Genomic DNA, 18,893 nt, shown 5'->3' with positions numbered 1-18,893 from the left:
ACCTCCAAGGTAGGGAAGTCTACTCCCTCACAAGGTACCTATTCCACTTTTGGATAACTCTTATTAAGAAGTTTGGTTTTTTTTCTGACATCAAGCCTAAATTGGCCTTTCCAATTTCCACCCGTTGTTCCTAGTTCTGCTCTCTAAGGTCAAACAGAATAAGTCTAATTCAAAGGGCTAATAAGCCCTTCAAACACTCAGTAACATCTACCATGTGTTCTCCTAGGTCTTCAACTTTCCAGGATAAATTTCCCTTGTTCCTTCAACTGAGTATTAAATTTTTATAGCATGGACTCAAGATCTTTCACCATCCTTTTTACCCAGCTCTGGATATTCTTCAGCTTGTCCTAGTTCCAACATCTGTGGGAGAAGGATCAGGAGAACAGAGAACTTAAGAATAGCATAGGTGACTTGAAGGGACTAGTAAAGTAGGTCAAGGGTTGAATATAGGAAGTAGAAAATTGAGAAAACTTGGAGAACAATTTCCAGGCCTAGTTACTTGTTCAGATTCTAGTTCTGAGTTGAAACTACAGCATCAAAGACAATTAATGAAGATATTAAAGAATTAAGGATGATTAAAGAAGATCAAGAAGTTGAAGATGTAGACCCAAGAAAGATGTTAGTTCGACAAAGTAAGAAAAGATAAGTGGAACAATTAGAAAATAAAGAAAATTGATAGAGTGGAATGAAGGGTGGGGCAAATTGATGAAACAAAAGTTGGTACAAGGGTAAAGGGGAAGTGAATGCAGCTATGCTGTAGAGACTTAAGAAAGTTAATAATTCACTGTAATACTTTTTAACTAGGTTCTTATGTATGAATGTGATGGAAAAACAAAAAGATAAGCACTTTTTAAAAAAATAAAGCAAATTTTTGGGCACAGGAAGGAAATAATGTTGGAGGGCAAACGACCAACTTCTCATGCTGATCCTACCTTCCATTCAGCTCATTTAATTGTTCTTTACCTAAAGTCAAAAGGATTTGAGGTGACTTCCACACTATTTTATCAGGACCTTTTGACTGAGGCAACCAGGATACAGGATAGGTAGCACTTCATTCCCATCTAGTACAAAGCCTTCTTGTGCTGATTTCCTTTGACACAGGTTTTGATTTCAAGCTTCTAGAAGCCACATGTGTCACAGGTCCAAAACAGTAAATTCAATTCATTTACCTTCCTACCCCAAATCCCTTCATCTCTCTCCAAAATTAGGGATAAGTACAGTAATGCAGGTTATTAAGAATAATGCACAAGTATCATAATAAAAATAAAGCTTTTTAAAGTGAAAGCAAACAACCCCCCCCTCCCCCCCCCCCCCCAGAAAACTTAACCTAGGATTCAGGTGCCATCACAATGTTTCCAGGACTTTAGATATTTGTTAGTAGAGAGATGGTGGTGGCGATGGAATGTAAGACATTAGTTCTGTTTCCAAAAATATTTTTCCTGTATACTCAGTATGGTCACTCTCATAGCTTCAATAGCCTACGGTAGAAATACTGCCTAGATTCCCTGGCTTCTTCAGATTTGGAGGTGGGAAGGAAAAGAATGTAAGGACAGAGTTTTTGGTTGCTTAGCCCAACTACAACCATTCTTTGAAAAGTAAATGATGCTTGAACTGTTAATTTCCTATTTATTTGTAGGGTTTCTTTCAATATATATTTCCTGAAAAAGCAGGAGCTTTCGGTGTTATCATCAATGAATCAAGAAACATTTATTAAAGGATAAATGCCCACTGCCTGGACAATGTGCTGTATAAAGTCAAGTATATAAAATTAGGCCTCAAAAAACTTATAATCTTTTGTGGATTTCCTTCCTTGATTGCAAAAAGATTAAACAAAATAACAAGTTCAACCCCACAAGCATTTATTAAGCACCTGCTATGTCCCAGGCACTGTTAGATGGTAGGGATCAAGACCAAAAACTAAACAGTCCCTGCTCCCAAGGAGCTTATGTTCTACTGAGGATTCTAAGGTTTCCCTACATTTATTACTTTCTGGGGCTTACTCCCCTGTATGGAGTCTCTGATGCCTAAGAAGAGAGGAACTACACTTGAAGGTTTTCACACACTCATTACATCTATAAGGTTTCTCTCCAGTGTGAGTTTTCTGATGCTGAATAAGAGCTGATGAATGAATGAAGGCTTTACCACATTCATTACATTCATAAGGCTTCTTTCCACTATGAATTCTCTGATGTTTAGCAAAATTTGAACTTCTGCTGAAGGTTTTCCCACATTCATTGCATTCATAGGGTTTCTCTCCAGTATGAATTCTCTGATGTTGAACAAGGTGTGTACTCTGGCTAAAGGTTTTCCCACATTCATTACATTCATAGGGTTTCTCCCCAGTATGAACCCTCTGATGTTTAGTAAGGGATGAGCAGTGACTGAATGCTTTCCCACATTCGTTACATGTATAGGGTTTCTCTCCAGTGTGAGTTCTCTGATGTTTAATAAGAGCGGAGGAGTGAATGAAGGCTTTGTCACATTCGTTACATTGATAGGGCTTCTCTCCGGTATGAATCATCTTATGCTGAATAAGGTGTGAAGTCCGACTGAAGGCCTTCCCACATTCATTACATTCATAAGGTCTCTCTCCAATATGTGTTTTCTGATGTTCAGAAAAAGCTGAGCTCTCAGTAAAGGTTTTCCCACATGCATTGCATGTATAGAGTCTTGCCCTAGTATGAGTTTTCAAATGTTTTTTGAGGTTAGCTTTGTGACTGAAAGCTTTCCCACAATTATTGCATGTATATGGTTTCTCTCCAGTATGAATTCTTTGATGTCGAATAAGTACTGAATGATAACTGAAGGATTCTCCGCATTCATTACACTTACAAGGTTTTTTCTCCTTGTAGATTTTCTGGTTTTTCATTAAGTCTGAGTTTTGTTTGAAGGTCTTTCTTTCAAAATTACCCAATTTCTCTACTGTAGCAACTTTTTCTGGATTAACAATAACTGACCTCTGATTAAAACTTTTCCAGTATGCATTACATTCAAAGTCTCTCTCCTTAGTAAGGTTTTTCCTGTGGGCAACTGTCACTTGCCTCAAATTTCTCTCATTTTCCTGTTGTCTCTCTAACCAGTCCTCACATTCTTCCAAGTTGGAGACATCATCCTCTGTAACTCTTCCTACTGTCACCCCTTGTGATGATTCCTCTTCAGAAATTTCCTGTACTGAGGCTGACTCTCTGCTTTCAGACCTGGTATCCCAGTCTGAAAGAAAGTGAAAATACAAAAGTCATAAAAAAAGAAACTAGTAAAATGAGATAATAAAGCTAAGAACAAAACCTACGAGTAGACTTTAACAATTTAAATACAGCCCTGCAACCTAAAGAGATGGGAGTAAGAGGGGAAAAATGGAATAGATAGGAAGGGCACTAGATTCACTAAACATGATCAGATTGTGTCTGGGAAGGCAAAAAGGGTAAGAATTCAAGTAATCCAGTGAATTCAGCTAAGGAGAAAGGTTGCAGATGAAGATGGTGGGAAAAGCACAGACTGAATGAAGTAGGCTAGGCCCACTGCCATAGGGTATGGTAGGTGGCATAAGTGATCAGATCTGGAGTCAGGAAGAGTCATATTTCTGAACTGAAGTCTGGATTCAGATACCTAGTATCTGTGTAACCCTGGGCCTATCACTTAATCCTGTTTGCCTCATCTTTAAAATGCCTCAAGTTTTTTCATCTGTAAAATGAGAAGGAAATGACAAACAGCTCCAGTATCTTTGCCAAGAAAATCCCAAATGAGATCACAAAGAATGGAACATTACTGAAACAAATAAGAAGTCCACCCCACTAAGTATTCATCTCATTAGTGGGTCACTGTTAATAAACTCTCAGTTTGCAGAGATAGCCTAGGTCACTGGATCCAAGAGTACTAGGAATAGCAATATTTTCAGCCCAGTACTTTTAGCCATCATTAAACACCTACTATGTGTCAGGCACTGTTAAACGCTATAAATATTATCTCATTTAATCCTGGCAAGCAATTTATATGGACATGCAGCCTGGCAAACGCTCCTGCAGATAAAGAAAATTCTTGCCACCAAAGTCCTCGGCACTTCCAAAGAGTTCAGCATCAGAAACTTACAAAATGTTTTAAGTGAAAATGACTGTAGAGGTATTAAACATCTACTCTGCTGCTGCACCCTAAGGACTATGGGACCCTTCTGACTTGCTGCTAAAACCCTCCACATGCATTGTCTCACCCATTAAAAGGCAAGCTCTGAGGTCGAGGGCTGTCTATTTTTCTATTTGTATGTTCCACACTTAGAACCTGGTAAGCACTTAACCCCACAAAACAGAAATAATGAAAAGTGGTCCTTGTCCTCAAAGGAAGTACATTCTAAAGAGGAATAGCTGAACAAATTGTTATAGTAATATAAGAGAATATTACTGCACCATAAATGACAAAAGGGATAGTTTCAGAGAAACCTGGAAAGACTTCTATGAACTGATACAGTGGTAAGTGAAAAGAATCAGGAGAATCAATCTAACAAAAACATCATCAACAGCTCTTAGAAAGACTAAAGAATTCTGATCAGTGCAATCGTTAACCATAATGCCAGAGGACACGAGGCACACTACCCATCTCCTGACAGAGAGGTGATGGGCCAATGGTATAGAATGAAACTTGTTTTGTTTGACTACATCACAAGACTTTTCCTTCCAGTGGGAGAGGCGAGAGGAAGAAGTTATTAATAGTTATTAATAATGTGATCATCCCACATAAAAGAGGGTCATTGAAGTATATTTAATAGAAGAGAGCAAAATTAATATCCAACACGGCCAGTTTTGAAAATTATACACTGAATTTGTAATACACTTTAAAAAGCAAGCAATATGTAACAGATGTGTGAGTTTTAGATACAATCCTTTTTCTTTTCCACTCATTTAAGTTCAAAAAGAATTTTAAAAGAGGAACAGGAGACAAAAAGAATAACTGAACAGCATAATATAATTATATTTATGTGAAGAAATCTAAAACTGGGGGAAGTAGGTAGAGAATACCTGGATAAAAATCAATGTTTAGAGAAACAGAAACAATACTGTCACTGGCCCAACCAGACAGAGAGAGATGAGGTAAGTTGAGGAAACAGAACACATACTAGGCAGGGAGGCACGACGTAGTGATAGGGAACTTATTTCAGACATCTGCTGGAATTCTTATTCTCTGCTGAAAAAAGACTAGCAAATAATTTTTTTACTTTAATGATAATTTCATTCTTCTTTGAAAAGTAGAGAAAAAATACAAAGGCAAATATTACTCTGAACCTATTTTTGGCCAACAAGGAAAAAGTGACTGCTGAAAAACAAAAGGAGCTTTTTGGGAGCTCATAAGAGTTTATGATTAACAACACTGAAGCATGGCACAGCTGATATATACTTCAGATTATGGGAAAATGGATTTCAAAGGATTCAAAAAAAGGACAGTCAGGATTCCATGGTCAAAAAATCTATAAAGGATGTAAGCCTCTGAAGTTCTCAGCAATCAGATTCCGAAGACAAATGCCTAATGAAGCTAATAAGAAACTTCTTAGATTGAGATAAGAAAGAAGTACAAAAGATGCAAGTATAAGAAGGTAACAGAATGAATACAAAAGCTAGGTATGATCCACTAAAAAGTATTAAGAATGCTAAAACTCTGAATAATCTGAATCTGGTGAGAATTTTTTTTTTTAACAGGTCCTGTAATTTCATATGAATGTGAAGCTCCTGGTGATCTTCTCCCAAAGCAGATCAGCATCTTCGCCACAATTGAAGTCTTCTTATTAAAAAAACAATTCATCCTTTCCAAAAGATACAAAATCAAACAATACTGAAATGTATGAAGCTATTATTACGTTTTCGTTTCTTGCAAATCTTCCCATAAGAGAATAATTGCCCAGCTGTGGACTTGGGAAGAGAAATTTGAAGAGCATAGAAAATCCAGGTTCTTATGAGTTTTCTAAAACTATGCTAAAGGATTTTTATTTCTGAAAGCTGTCTCTGGGAATTCTTTTCATCTTATACAATAGTTTTTCACATTTAAAACTGTGTTCCGTGAAATTTTAAGTCCAGTAAGTTAAAAAAAAAAGCAAACCAAAAACAAGGGAATTCTATCGGATTTTATTACTTTTGTTTACTGAAATATTAACATACAATATCTGGGTATGATTTTTTTTTTGATATTCAATGGCTAAATAAATACAAAAATATTTTTAAGTTAAACTATAATGTATCACTGTGGATAATTATGTAATGCTTCTGAAATCAAAGACTGAAATTCACTTTTCCAATTTTTTCTTTCAGGCTATTTTTACTCTGGCTGCTCATATTGCTCTGGAATTAGCCATAGAATATCCTCAGTTCAATCATAACATACATTGAAAAGCTAACTAAATCGAATAAGGAAACACACTTTTCAGCCAAGTGCTAAAAAAGAGGGCCTATTTGGTCATATTCTGTCATGACCACATCATTCTTGGTTTCTACTTCCAGTGCCCCAAAATGAAATATTGGTGCAGTAAAAATATGCATTGCTGTGTGATCCTTTGATGTTTCTTGGACTCCATTTTTTAATCTGGGTTCAACTTATAAATTTGACTTGTGATGCAGTTTTAATTTGCTGTGGAAAGTTCCTAGTTGTCTTCCTGAATCACAATGCTTTTTGGCTTTCCCTGTGTATCCAATAAGGACCATCTCCTACTCTACTTCTTGATGTAAGGTCATTCATTGTTAATATACCAAGTTCTTAATATGCACTTGAAGACAGGCCCTACCAGTGTGAGGTTGGCTCATAGGGTGACAGAGAAGGGCAACATCTTGAAGAACTCTATAAAACCCCTAGATAGTGAAATGATCACTGCCAGCCCCTTCTCCCACCCTAGCTCAGAGATCAGCTTTTTTATCCAACAGGTATTACCTAAGTCCTTGAGTGGAATCTCTCCTTCTATTCCCCCCACAACCCAGATTATTTTTCCTCTTTCCCCTTCCCTATTCCTCCCTATAGGTTTCAGTGCTTATGCTGTTGAGCTTCTGGACCTTGTTCACATTCACCACTGGCCTCTGGTAGTGGTAAGTCAATGCACAATTAACAGAGTTTCCTGTAATGCCTCTTGAAATTGTCCTTTCTAGTCAGAATCCAACCAAACCACTAGTACCTCCCTTTAGTTCATGAGCTACTGACTGAAGATGAGACTAAGTTTTCTAGGGGCCATACCTTCATGGATAGGATGGGACAGATAGCCTCATCTGTTACCCTCTGTGTTCTCTAGAGAAGGAAAAGGGCAGGTCACTGCACCTCTAACTTCAGTGGTAGGGAAAATCCTCTTCCTCTTGGGTCCATAAGTCAATGACCAGGGCTTGAACTAGGACTCTTGTCAGCTGCATCTTCACAGGCAAGACTTCCTGCCTTTACCAAAGACAGCAAGGGCCAAGGACCTATACCTTTTTTCCTCAGTAGCGGAGAATTCCCCTCCTATCTTGTCCCATGAGCCACTGACCAGGGAAAAGAACACTGAGTTCAATGCCTGTGCCCAGTAGAAAGGAACTCCTCCCCTGCCATGATCAAGGCAAGATTTATACTCCCATTAACTCTATTGGAAATGCTTGGAGCAAAGAATTAACACGGTATCAGTCTGGCACAAAAGTGACACCAAGATATGTAAAAGAAGATTAATGTACAGTCATTGCTGTTTATGCCTGAAACTTCTATCAGGTCTTATGAAATATTTAGAATTCATCATGTGAAATTTTCTAATCGTACTATTTCTCACCTCACAATCCATTTTTGAAGGCTTTCAGTACTATTACTCTGTTAGTGATGTACTGTGTGTATAGCTTCTAGATTATACTGTTCTCCCTTTATAGTAATATCTGCTGCAGACTCAATCAGAAAAAATGGCTCTTTAATAATGTATTCAGAGTCTTCTACTTTAGCATCAAAACTGCCAGTAATGGAATATGAAACTTTTGTCTTTTGTCTTTCTTATAATCAGATATAATCATCATTGACTTCACAGTTTTACACCAGCTATTCCATCAGTTCTATACTATACTGTCTACCCAGGCTTGGGTGCTTTCATTACTTACAGAATCTGGATCGGGAAGTAGTTCAGTTTCAGTTTGTCCCTGCAGTTCAGACAATGAGCTTCCACTTTCCTCAACTGATCTGCAGGACACAGGAACTACAACATCAGAGGCAACCAGCAGAGAAGCCACATTGTAGCACTGGGGCACAGGCACCACCACATGGAACACTAAGGTGGTACCAATAATTTATAGTCTCGCACTGAGAGGTTGTGATGTACTCAGGGTCACATAGCCAGTATGTATCAGAGTCAGGACGTTAGCCCAGACTTTCCAGACTTCAAAGGCCAACTTTTCATCATATATACTGCCTCTCAGAAATATAAAGTACAACAAAAAAGATTTTTTTAAAGTTATATTTTGGTAAAAAAGGAAAGGTAGGATGTATGACTAGATGTATGACTAGAGTAGTAATAGAAGGCAGAACTATTTTGCTTGTTTTCTCTGATAAGGAAAATGATTCTTAGATTAGAAAGGAAAAAACAAAAATGGCAAATAAAATGTTACAAACCAATTTCAATAACATAGTCAAATGTAGTCTTATGCCTTGGTTAATAAAATCAATTTCACAAGTACAGGATAAGGGAAGGTATAGTTAGACAAGAGTTCCTGTGAAAAAGATCTGGGGCCTCATGTTACAGCAAATAAAAATTAACAATGTGTGACAAGGCAGCTAAAAAGGCTAATTCTATAAGGCCATTTCTGGAATGCTGTATTCAGTTTGCGAAACCACATTTTAGAAAAGACAAGCTTTAAAGAACTGGAAATGCCTAGTCTAGAAGAAAGAAGAATTAAGGGATGTATGGTAGCTATCTTCAAATATTTAAAATGACTTCATATGAAAGAGGGATTAGATGTGTTCTTTTTGGCCTCTAAGTGGTAGAATTTCAATTCAATTCAACCTACATTTACTAAGAATTCATTATGTAGGAGGCATCATGCTAGATGCAAGAGACACCAAAAAGAAAAACAAAGTATCCTGTGATTTCAAGGCATTTATATTTTATTGGGAAAAGCATTTTAACTAGTTAAATCTAGTTAACTTCCTTAAATGAAGAATTTATCAAAACTTTCTAAAAGAGGAATGGGAGATCTTGGGAAGTAGTAGGTTCTTCCTTCCTTGAGGTCTTCAAGCAGATGCATGACAATTTATTGCACTTGCATGGTAGTACATGGTTTGGACTAAATAGTCGCTAAAGTTCCTTGCAACACTAAGATTTTTGGATGCTGTTTTTTCTTTTTAACTTTGTTCCAACTGGGATGTTATACTGAACACTGTCTGAGATACTAGCCTTACAAATCTAAACATAAAATGAAAGCAACTGTCAACGAACTCTAGCTGTCCTAAACCAAACTTATCACTGTTCTCTCCAAAATGGCTAGCCCTCACAAATTCCTTATCTCAGATTTAAAATATCACCATTTCCCCATTTTTCTAGATGCAAAAAATAGAATATTTTCCTTTTGCTCTCAAAGCTCATATTTCACTAAGACATGTAAATTCTTTCTTTGAAATGTTTTTTCAAATTAGGAAACAAACAAGCATTTGTTGTGCCACTATTTGCCAGACACTGTACTAAGCACTTTACAAATCTGATCTCATTTGATTCTCATAACCACCCTAGGAGGTGGGTGCTATTATCATCATCCCCATTTTACAGTGGCATAAACTGAGGTTGCCAGAGGTTAGCTGACTTGCCTCTGGTCACAGAGGTATGAAGTATCTGAGGTCGAATTTGAACTCAGGTCTTCCTGACTCCAGTCCTAGCACTCTTGTCCTATCTCTTTTTCTTTATTCCCATTGCTACCGAGGCCATCAACATTTAAACTGCTCTATCAGCCTTCTAGCTGATCTTTTCTACTTCTAGTTTCTCCCTATTTTAATTCACCTGGTACATGGATAATGAAGCTGTTTACATCAAGTACAAGTTCATTTGCTTAAGTTTTGAAAGATCCTGCTGAGCATTCATATATATAACCAATTTTACAAATGTACTTCAAACTACGCAAACTTCAGTCAAGCCTATTTATTATCCCCTACATACACCAAACAGGATTCCATATCAGAATTAAATAATTATTAAAGAAGTAGTCCCTATTTAGTTCTCAAAATACCCCAATGTATTTTCTATTTATTTAAGTTCTGCCCATCACTTGATAGCACTGTGAAAGATTTCCACCTTTTAAAGCCAAGAGTGAGGAAAATTATTCAGAATATAACAATAATGCAAATATGATATCATTAGGGTCCATGGTATATCACTAGCAGTGTTAAGTAAAGGGTGAATAAAAAGAATAATTTATAAGAAGTGGTAAGGAAGGAAAAGGAGTGGCCAAAAACAAGTTTCTAGCCTAGGCTATAGGAATATAACTACTATATATTAAAAATGAGATTTTGATCACAGGGAGGATAAGAAGAATAGGGATCAGTGGGAAACAAATTCTAACAGGCAGGTGGAAATATAGGGCTGGAATGTAAAATGATCAGTCAGGGTTTATAATACAAACTTTTAGGGTCATCATTAACATAGAAAGGATTTTGATTTAATTCAACAGACATTTATTAAGTTCTCAATATGTCAATGTACCTTTACGAACTATATAAAAGGAGCAGTTATTGAAGTCAAAGAATACAAGGTCTCTCTATAAAACTAAACATGTAGAGAGAAAAGCAAAGGCATAGGACAGAGCTTTGAAGAATCCCATAATTAATGGGGGTGTGAGGGAGGGGAAGAGGAAATGGAGAAGAAAAGGAGACAGTGAACAAGATAGTAGTTTATGAGGTAGGAGAACCATCTAGGATGTAAAGTCACACAATGTATGGACAATGTATGGGAAGAATGTCTTTAAAAAGTTAATTACTCTCCATTTTCACTGTGAGAACCCTTATCTTCTCAACCTGAATCACTGAAACATTCTCCTAGCTGACTGACTGCCTCAGTGTTCCTCTCCCTTTCTTTACACAAAGTATGTGTAGGACTTGAAGAGATAAAAGCTGCTGAGGATCTTCCAAAAAAAGGGGGCAGGGGGTTGATCAAAGAAGTACAAAGATAAAAAAGTAGCAAAGTGATATCTAGCATTGAATGTGTAGAAGACAGTAAAGAGAATCAAATTACCAAAAATAAAGGAGGTTGAGGACTTAGAAAAGGCTTTTGATGAGAAGGAAGTAGTATTATAGTTTCAACAAAGCTGTCAAAGTCTTAACTGTAAGGTAGGGAATAAAATAAAAGTGAAAAAAAGAGTCAGATGCTGTAGAATAGATAAAACTAAAAAAGAAACAGATAAAGAAGACTTCTCTTTTATAAGTATGGAGAGAAGAAAGGACAGATATCAGGAGGAGTGAAAGGGGGATGGAGAAGAAGACAGGAGCAAGGAGAGAACAGTAAGTCAAAATAATAATTCAAAGCTGCCACTGTCACATTAATGGAAGACATCTGACTTAACACCCTAGCTCACTTGCCTGATTTTTATTTGCTCACCTGGATGGGTGCCTCTTGGGACTTTTCTCTCCATCATCCATTGATTTTCTCCTTGATCAAAATTAGAGTTCCCATCAGGTTTGGAAACCGGAAGCCCTGTTCATTGGGAAAGAAACGGGACTTTGACATTTGTCATGGGCCCAAAGAACTATCCCAGGGCTCAGTTCCAGCCTCTTGGTCAATAAGGAAGCGAAAGCAAAAAAAAAAAAAAAGGCCCAGAGAAAGGTATGGTGGACAAAGGTGTTTAGAATTCTGTTTCCCAGGAGAGTGGGGAGGACTAGTCAGGGAATTTATTTCACTTTCCTTGCTATAAGATGGTAATTTCCCACCCACAGAAGTATCTGTACTGATACCTTAGAGGAGATTCTCTGACAAAGGGAATATAAAATAGGAAAACTATAGCCCTCAGGGGTAGCACAACAATGTTGCCCATTTCTAATTTAACAGAGAGAGTTAATGTCTTTTTCCTAAGCCAAAGAGGAAATTAGGAATCTTTGGTCCCTTAAACCCAAATCAAAATTCAGCAAAAATTTCAGATGCTATAAATATATATAAAAAACAACTAATACCCTAAAGCCAGATTCTGAGTCACAAGGGAGAACTGTCCTTACACAAAGAGACCAGGTTCCTATAGTTCTCCAGCATGACATCCCTCTGAGCAGGATCCAGCTGCCCCCATTCCTCTGGGGTGAAGTCCATAGCCACATCTTTGAATGTCACTGATTCCTGAAACACCAAACACATTTTTACTCACCCTAAAATCATCTCCTGCCAACAGTGGCACTTCCCCACCCCCTAAAAATCCTACATGGTTCCTAGAAGAGTAGTGAAATAAGCAGTACTAAGGAAAGCAGATAAGATATATGAGAAGTGACAATTACACCATTAGTCTCAAATGAAGTATTTCAACTCAAGCATATAAGTTTTGATACTGTGCTATATTGCAGAATATTTGTTTTTTAGAAGTATGAGACATGGTCCCTATCCCTTAAAAGTTTACAATACTACTATTAAGAAGAGAGAAAAGCAAGAAATTGGAGCATAAAACAAAACAGTTATCAGGCCTGGGAAAAGTAATTACTTCACAGTTCAGAGAATGGAAATATCACAGTGGATGGTATTAAGAGCTTCATGTAGATGGTAGGACTTAAAGAGCTACAGACATGGAGGAATGGCATTCCAAGGCATATACAGTCAAAAAAGGTAGTAAATAGGTAATATAACTTGGATTTTAAGGTAGAAACAGTGAAGAATTATAAGAATTACATAATTTTTGGGAAAGCCTAGTAGAAAATTATCTTGGTGAGGATTGAGATAAAGGTAGAGATAAAATTTGGGAGCAAAGGAGGAAATGAATCTAGGTCCAAAAGAACTACTTCCTGAGTCCAAAACCAGACACGACTAATTTTTGTAACAGTACTCATAATTGTTTACCTGTACATAATTGGTGTTTTTTTCCTCAAATGCTAGTGTAGTAATGCTTTACTAGTAAGAAAGGGACTCCTAAGGCCTGCATGTGCAAAAATTCCCTCAAACGTTTGGAAAGGGATAGTAACAATGACACTTAAAAGTAGGAAGCCTGACTACATTAGGAGTCCAAAATTTTCACATTCTAGAAAGCTTTGAAGGACTCAACTCTAGAAACTTTATCTCATACAAAGATGAACATTAGACAAACTTGTCCAAAAGTTATTGTGTGCACTGTTCTGACCTCTCAATGACCAAAAGTATCTTAAATATCATTTGACAAGAGTTTCTATAGAATCCTTGCTATCTGCTCTAAGTCAAATTATAAAAGACTCTCTGGAAGTTTGGTAAAGGACTCCCTATTCCTCTGGAAGGAATGATGCTGCAGGCACTAAATACATATTAAAGAACACAACAGAATATAAGGTACTTGAAGGCAAGGGGTTTTTTCAGTCTTTGTATCTCTTGTGGCCTAGCACAGTGCTGCGTGCGTGCGTGCCTTAACTCTAATTTTCACATCTATCCAGCTAACTCATACCATACTTTCCTTCAAATGTCTCCTTAATAATCCCTTTCTACTTGTCCCTGCTGAATCCCTAATTGATTTGGCGCAAATTCTCCTGAAATTTGAAAATTTCACCTTTCTTTTACCACCTCACCTTACTAGAAAACTAGCTATGCCAAGATCACTCCTTTTCTCCTGCAATCTCTTAAACAATGGAAGAAAGATACACCTTCTCCTTGCATACCAGTGCCAATTCCAGACCACTAGCCCATCATCCCCGCTTCATTCAAAAATCTAATCTTGTGGTACTATCATGTAGCACAAAACCCTCTCTCCCCTTCTGACCAACATCTAGCTTCTTGGATAACTTTAGTACCTGTCTTAATGACTCTAGAATCCATGCTGATCATCCATCTGCCACCACAATACAGTTTCCTGACCTTCTGAACTCTACTGACCTTTCACTTATATCCATTAATCACTGCCAAGACCACATCCTTATATCTCATTATTATATGGCACAGCCTTATGTCCAAGATCTCAAACTTGACTGCTGTCAGAACTTGTGAGTACAACTTCCTTACCTACCATGCCGATCATTCAACTGTCATATAGCAAATGCTTATCATGTTCCAGGTATTTGCTGGGGTTAAGGATCCCCTCCAAAAGAATAAAGAAATGAAGCAAGTCTTATTCTCAAGGAGCATACTTAAGTTCATATCTTGTCTGTCGCTTACTACCTCATATGACCTTGGCCAACCAAATCACTTAAACTCTTTGGCTGTCTTCCTCAAATGTTGATTTTAAACAGGTTGGACTAGATGAGCTCCAAGTTACTTTCCTACTCTAAACTTATGATCTTATCATCCTTAAAAGCACCATACTTATTCTTCTCCTTCACTGAAGAGTAGGATTAAACATTCGTTCTTTCCCATTTTAAATTCAACACTGCTCTCCATAGAATCCTGGACTCCCTTTGTCCCTGTCATAACAATTCTCAATCTTGAAATAAAGTTAATCCTTCTTTATTCCTGTCTCTAGGTTACAGAGTTCTGCTGACCTGTGTGAAAATCAAGACAATGCAATATACTCACAGTTAAGGAAGGTAGTTAAGAGTCATGTGCCAAAAAGACCCAAAAGGCCGTACTCTGGGAAATGGTAAAGGAGTCTGACTACACAGGAAGCATCAGTGATCTTCAGGAAAAGCCACATAGAGTTCCAGGAGAAAAAACCAGACAGTAGAATATTGGGAATGGAGCTAGCTAATCTATGTAAGGAGAAACAGGGCTGCCAATGAGGATGACAATGAAGGATGTATTAGTAATGTTCCTAAAAGGTAAAAAAGAACAATCCAGAGTACAGGTGGGAAGGAAGACACTTCTTCCACAACTGTAAGAAAGAATGTGAACATACATTTCAGGACTAAAAGTGTTTTGATTTAGATGAATATGTATCTTATATTTTTGTAATTACATTACAACATACACATAGCACAGAGTATAAAGATGCTGGATACTGTCTGAATCCTGGTTAATTAAGTGAAAGGATAATTGCTGAGTGAAAAGATCAAGAGAACTGAGAGAGGGCACCATGCAAATGGAGAGCATTCTCAAAGAGGTTCACTCTGCTTTACCACAAGCAGCAAAGAGGAGGTAGAGACAGTGGTTATAGTTAAGAACTAAGTAGGTTTATAGGATGACAGCATCCTGAAATTGGGATACCTGCATCTCTAATTCCAAGATCCTATAATTTAGTTAATGTTCTGGAATGAGGGCTCAGTTCTGAATTTCTGTTAAGATTGAAAAACTCTAGAGCTGGGGGTTGGAGGGGAAGAGGGGCAAGTGTCCACATTCTGAGAACTACGAGTCCATTTCATGGGAGGGAAGGAAGTCCAACTTACATGGGACCTGGCTGTCAGTCGAAGAGCAGCTGTTCCTACCTCCTGGGTCATCCGTTCTTGGGGAAGGGAAGAGTCCTGAGAAGACTGAGCTGGGAAAGGAGAAATGATAACATTAGGAAAAGGCCTAAATAATCAACTAGGTACAGCCCTACAATTACTATAAGATCTCCTTCAAACGAAACAGAAGCTAGCCTCATCTGCTCTCAAGATAGGAAAGCACTGCCAGAGTCATTGATACTTAAGTACCCAACTGTCCCTATGAGCTAGGGGAAAGTTCTGCTATGGGAGTTAGAACATAAATGGCTGAAGTTCCAACTCTCTCTCCAAAACTGTGTAAACCTCTCTGTATTTCATTCACCTCTTCATTCAGTAAGGAAATCTAAATTTTTACTTAAAACAAAAATCCTATGGCTCACTCTTGCTTATAGAATGTTTGAGGAAACGAAATGCTGAGATTTTTGGGAGGGGAAATGGCTTCGCCAATATGAAAATTTTACTGACGTAGGTCACCTAGAAAGAACAGAGAACTGAGAGTTCTACTACAGGCTCTATCACTAGTTGTGGTTGAAAGTCAGTTACTTGTTTATTTAAAGTGGTATTTTTGTATGGACGAAATGAAATCATTGCTACAAAAAAGCTTTGATAATTAGGAAAGCAAATCTTCATATTCATTTATTTAATGTCAGAATAAATTAACAGCAGCTAACATTTTATACAGCAAATTCCTGCAAGAAAGTTCTTTATAGGATATCTCAAGTCTCACCACAATTTTGTGAGGTGGGTAGTACAGGTATTATTAGAGATATTAAATGAGCCACTCAAGGTTGTACAGCTAAGACATGATAGTATTAGATCTGAACCTAGGACTTTTAACTCCCAGTCAATTTTAACTCCTTCGATTACACCATGATGCCACCTCCGGCTGGCTTCAACCTGTGGAGGGTAAGGAGAAGTATTAAATACGTCATCCCCTTAACCTCAACTGCAGAAGCAACACAGAATAAGGTGTGTCCCTTCTAACTTCAGAAGGTACACTGATGCACAAATAAGAGTTGGAAAGGGGGAAATGGGTCAGATAATGGGATATAAGAGACTTATACTGAGGCTCCATTTTCTTTCACTGATCCCAAGCAGATTTTCCTCTCCCCCATTATTCTACTCAGGTGTCTGTTTTCTTGTTTTCTACTAAAAGTTAACCTCACCACCTAGAGTGCCATCCTCACCTTCCTCCTCAATCACCTGAGTTGACTTCTCCATATTTAACCAGCAATTTGGGCTCTGCTGATGGACTTCCAAGTCTTGATCTCTCTGGGCGGAATGTCCAGGATCTGCTGGGCTGCTCTCTTCTGTGAATCTCCTGCCTCTGCCCAGGGGCTCTGAGGAGTGTCTATCAATCTTCTTTCCTACACAACAGGCCCCTGTTCCATAGGCTGGTGGCTTCCACCTTCGGGTCGAGGGCTTGGGAGTTGAGCAGCCACGTCTCTTTAGCTGTCAACATTCATCCTCTAACAGACGGCCCTGACGTCTGGACTCGGCTCCAGCACGGTCCACCAAAGGCTGCTGATGGGGGTGGGAGGATGGGAGGGAGACATAGGGCTGGGTCAAGCAGGGGGTACCTGGGGGCCTCAGACCTAGGCTGAGGCCTTGAGAGTCATGCAAAAAAGATGCAGGGGCGCGCATGGCCAGAAAGCGAACAAGCCATCAAGCACCATGAAGGAGGGCAGCGCTCCTGGGGTGGGTAGGACATGGAGACACATAAACGTCTCCGCTCCCAAACACAAACATGCCTTCCCCCTCCCCCTCCCCCTCCCACCCCATATGAGGACACAGACATAGACAGACACACACAGACAGAGATACAGACGAACAGACACACGGCGTGGGGAGCGGGGTCAGAGGGCGGGGCGATTTGACTCCACTTCCCAGGGCACCCCAGGCTGCCAGGCGGGGCAGCGCACGAAGGTCTGAGGCCCCACCCCCGCAAGGGCGCTCCCGCCACCCCCCCTTTCGGCCTGCCCCTCCCCCGCCCAGCCAGATCCCCAGGTTCCTGGGCCTGCTGGGGGCCGCCATTCTGCCCCGCCGGGGCGTGGGCATGGAGGCTGGCCGCCCCCCACACTCACCTCCCACGCCGCCTCCAGAGTGGACAAAGACCACGGGCTTCCAGGCCAGAGAGGGATTCGCGCCTGCGCATTCCGAGCCTCGGAACGCGGCTGCCGCCAGACCCCGCACGGGCGGCGCCTCCCCTGCTCATCCCTTCCTCCTTACCCCCACCCCCGCTGCGCCGCGCCCCGTCCGGCCCCCCAATTTCTCCTGCTTGTATCTCCTTTGTGTGCAGTTTGCTCCGTTATTTCTGTCAGCCCCGTGATGGCGGGGAGCGCCTTTTGTCTTTGTTTGCGTCCCCAGCCCTGAACACAGTGCCTGGCACGTAGTAGGGCCGTAATAAGGGTCTGTTCACCCACCGATTGCCCACAGAAGTATATACCAAATATAGGCAAAGTAAATGCCAGCCCTTTGGAGGGAGGCCCCGGGAGCCAGCTGCGGGGTCCGGAAAACCCTCACGTAGGAGGAGGTGTTGGTGCTGGAGTCTGCGGAGAACAGAGGTGCACGTGGAGGGCAGTCCTCAAGCCTTCAAGTTCTTACTACGTGTGATAATAATGTGACTGATACATTGTATCGTTGTTGTTACTATGTGTCAGGCACGATGCTAAGCGCAGAGCTTTGAAAGAGCTTACATCCTAATGGAAGGAACGACTTGTAAATAACTACGTGAAGGCAAAGGCAAAGTCTCCCCTGTATTAGGCAGACCTGGGTCTTGAAGGAGGGCCGGAAGCAGACATGAATGGGAACCAGCTTGAGGCCATGATAGCTGGATCATGAGAGTTCATGAGGGGGGCGAGACCGCTGTGTAAGTACGCTGAAGGGTAGGAAAGGGCCAGGTTATGAATACTTTAAATATTAGAGGAATTGTATTTGATATTGGAAATAACAGGGAGGCACCCGAGTTTATTGGACCTTAAAAAGGTCAGACCTACATTTTAGGAAAATTGCTTTGGCAGCTGACTGGAGCAGGAAGAGACCCAATGATCATGTGCAGTAGTGCTGGTGAAAGGTGGTGAGGGTGGTGGCTGGGAGAGGAAGGAGATGAAGAGATTGGAAGGATAGAAATGATGAGACTTGACAACACATTGGATAGGTAGCATGAGGGAGAGTGAGGAGCTCAAGATAACATTGAGGAGGTGAACCTTGATTAACCTGGAATAGGCCCTTTACAGTATAAGGAAATATTTGACAAAGGGTCCCCTTATCTTTTGCCTTTTGTAATAACTGTATTTTAAACTCCAAAGATCTAATTATTTTTTCCAGTTCTTTCCTCTAATATTCTTATTTCATTTATAAAATTAAAATTGTTGATTTACTTCTTCACAAAGAATTCTAGAATTTTAGAAAGAAGAATAAATTTGCTTCCAAGCCCTATT

General features: G+C 39.5%; 1 protein-coding gene across 7 annotated transcripts in view; it reads right to left on the bottom strand.

Moving 5' to 3' along the window:
• Window positions 1-1,682: 1,682 nt before the first annotated feature.
• The window catches only part of LOC140525518 (uncharacterized), a 98,718-nt gene continuing 81,507 nt past the window's right edge, over window positions 1,683-18,893 (bottom strand). Inside the window, exons 1-6 of one of the 7 annotated variants that reach the window (XM_072641002.1) lie at window positions 17,538-17,692; window positions 16,641-16,977; window positions 15,418-15,506; window positions 12,157-12,271; window positions 11,546-11,641; window positions 1,683-3,210 (exon numbers count right to left, since the gene is read on the bottom strand). In XM_072641002.1, coding sequence (XP_072497103.1) covers window positions 1,997-3,210; window positions 11,546-11,641; window positions 12,157-12,271; window positions 15,418-15,506; window positions 16,641-16,674 — 1,548 coding nt within the window. In that variant the 5' untranslated portion in view covers window positions 16,675-16,977; window positions 17,538-17,692 and the 3' untranslated portion in view covers window positions 1,683-1,996. Of the gene's footprint in view, window positions 3,211-11,545; window positions 11,642-12,114; window positions 12,272-15,417; window positions 15,507-16,277; window positions 16,351-16,640; window positions 16,978-17,537; window positions 17,693-18,893 lie in introns of those variants that run through there. The other 6 variants (XM_072641004.1, XM_072641007.1, XM_072641003.1 and 3 more) reach the window with 6 other exon arrangements.

Source organism: Notamacropus eugenii, chromosome 2 (genome assembly GCF_028372415.1).
Source record: "Notamacropus eugenii isolate mMacEug1 chromosome 2, mMacEug1.pri_v2, whole genome shotgun sequence".
Classification (NCBI taxonomy): domain Eukaryota; kingdom Metazoa; phylum Chordata; class Mammalia; order Diprotodontia; family Macropodidae; genus Notamacropus; species Notamacropus eugenii.
The sequence above is the reverse complement of the archived record's forward strand: the minus strand, read 5'-3'. Positions and strand labels throughout refer to the sequence as shown.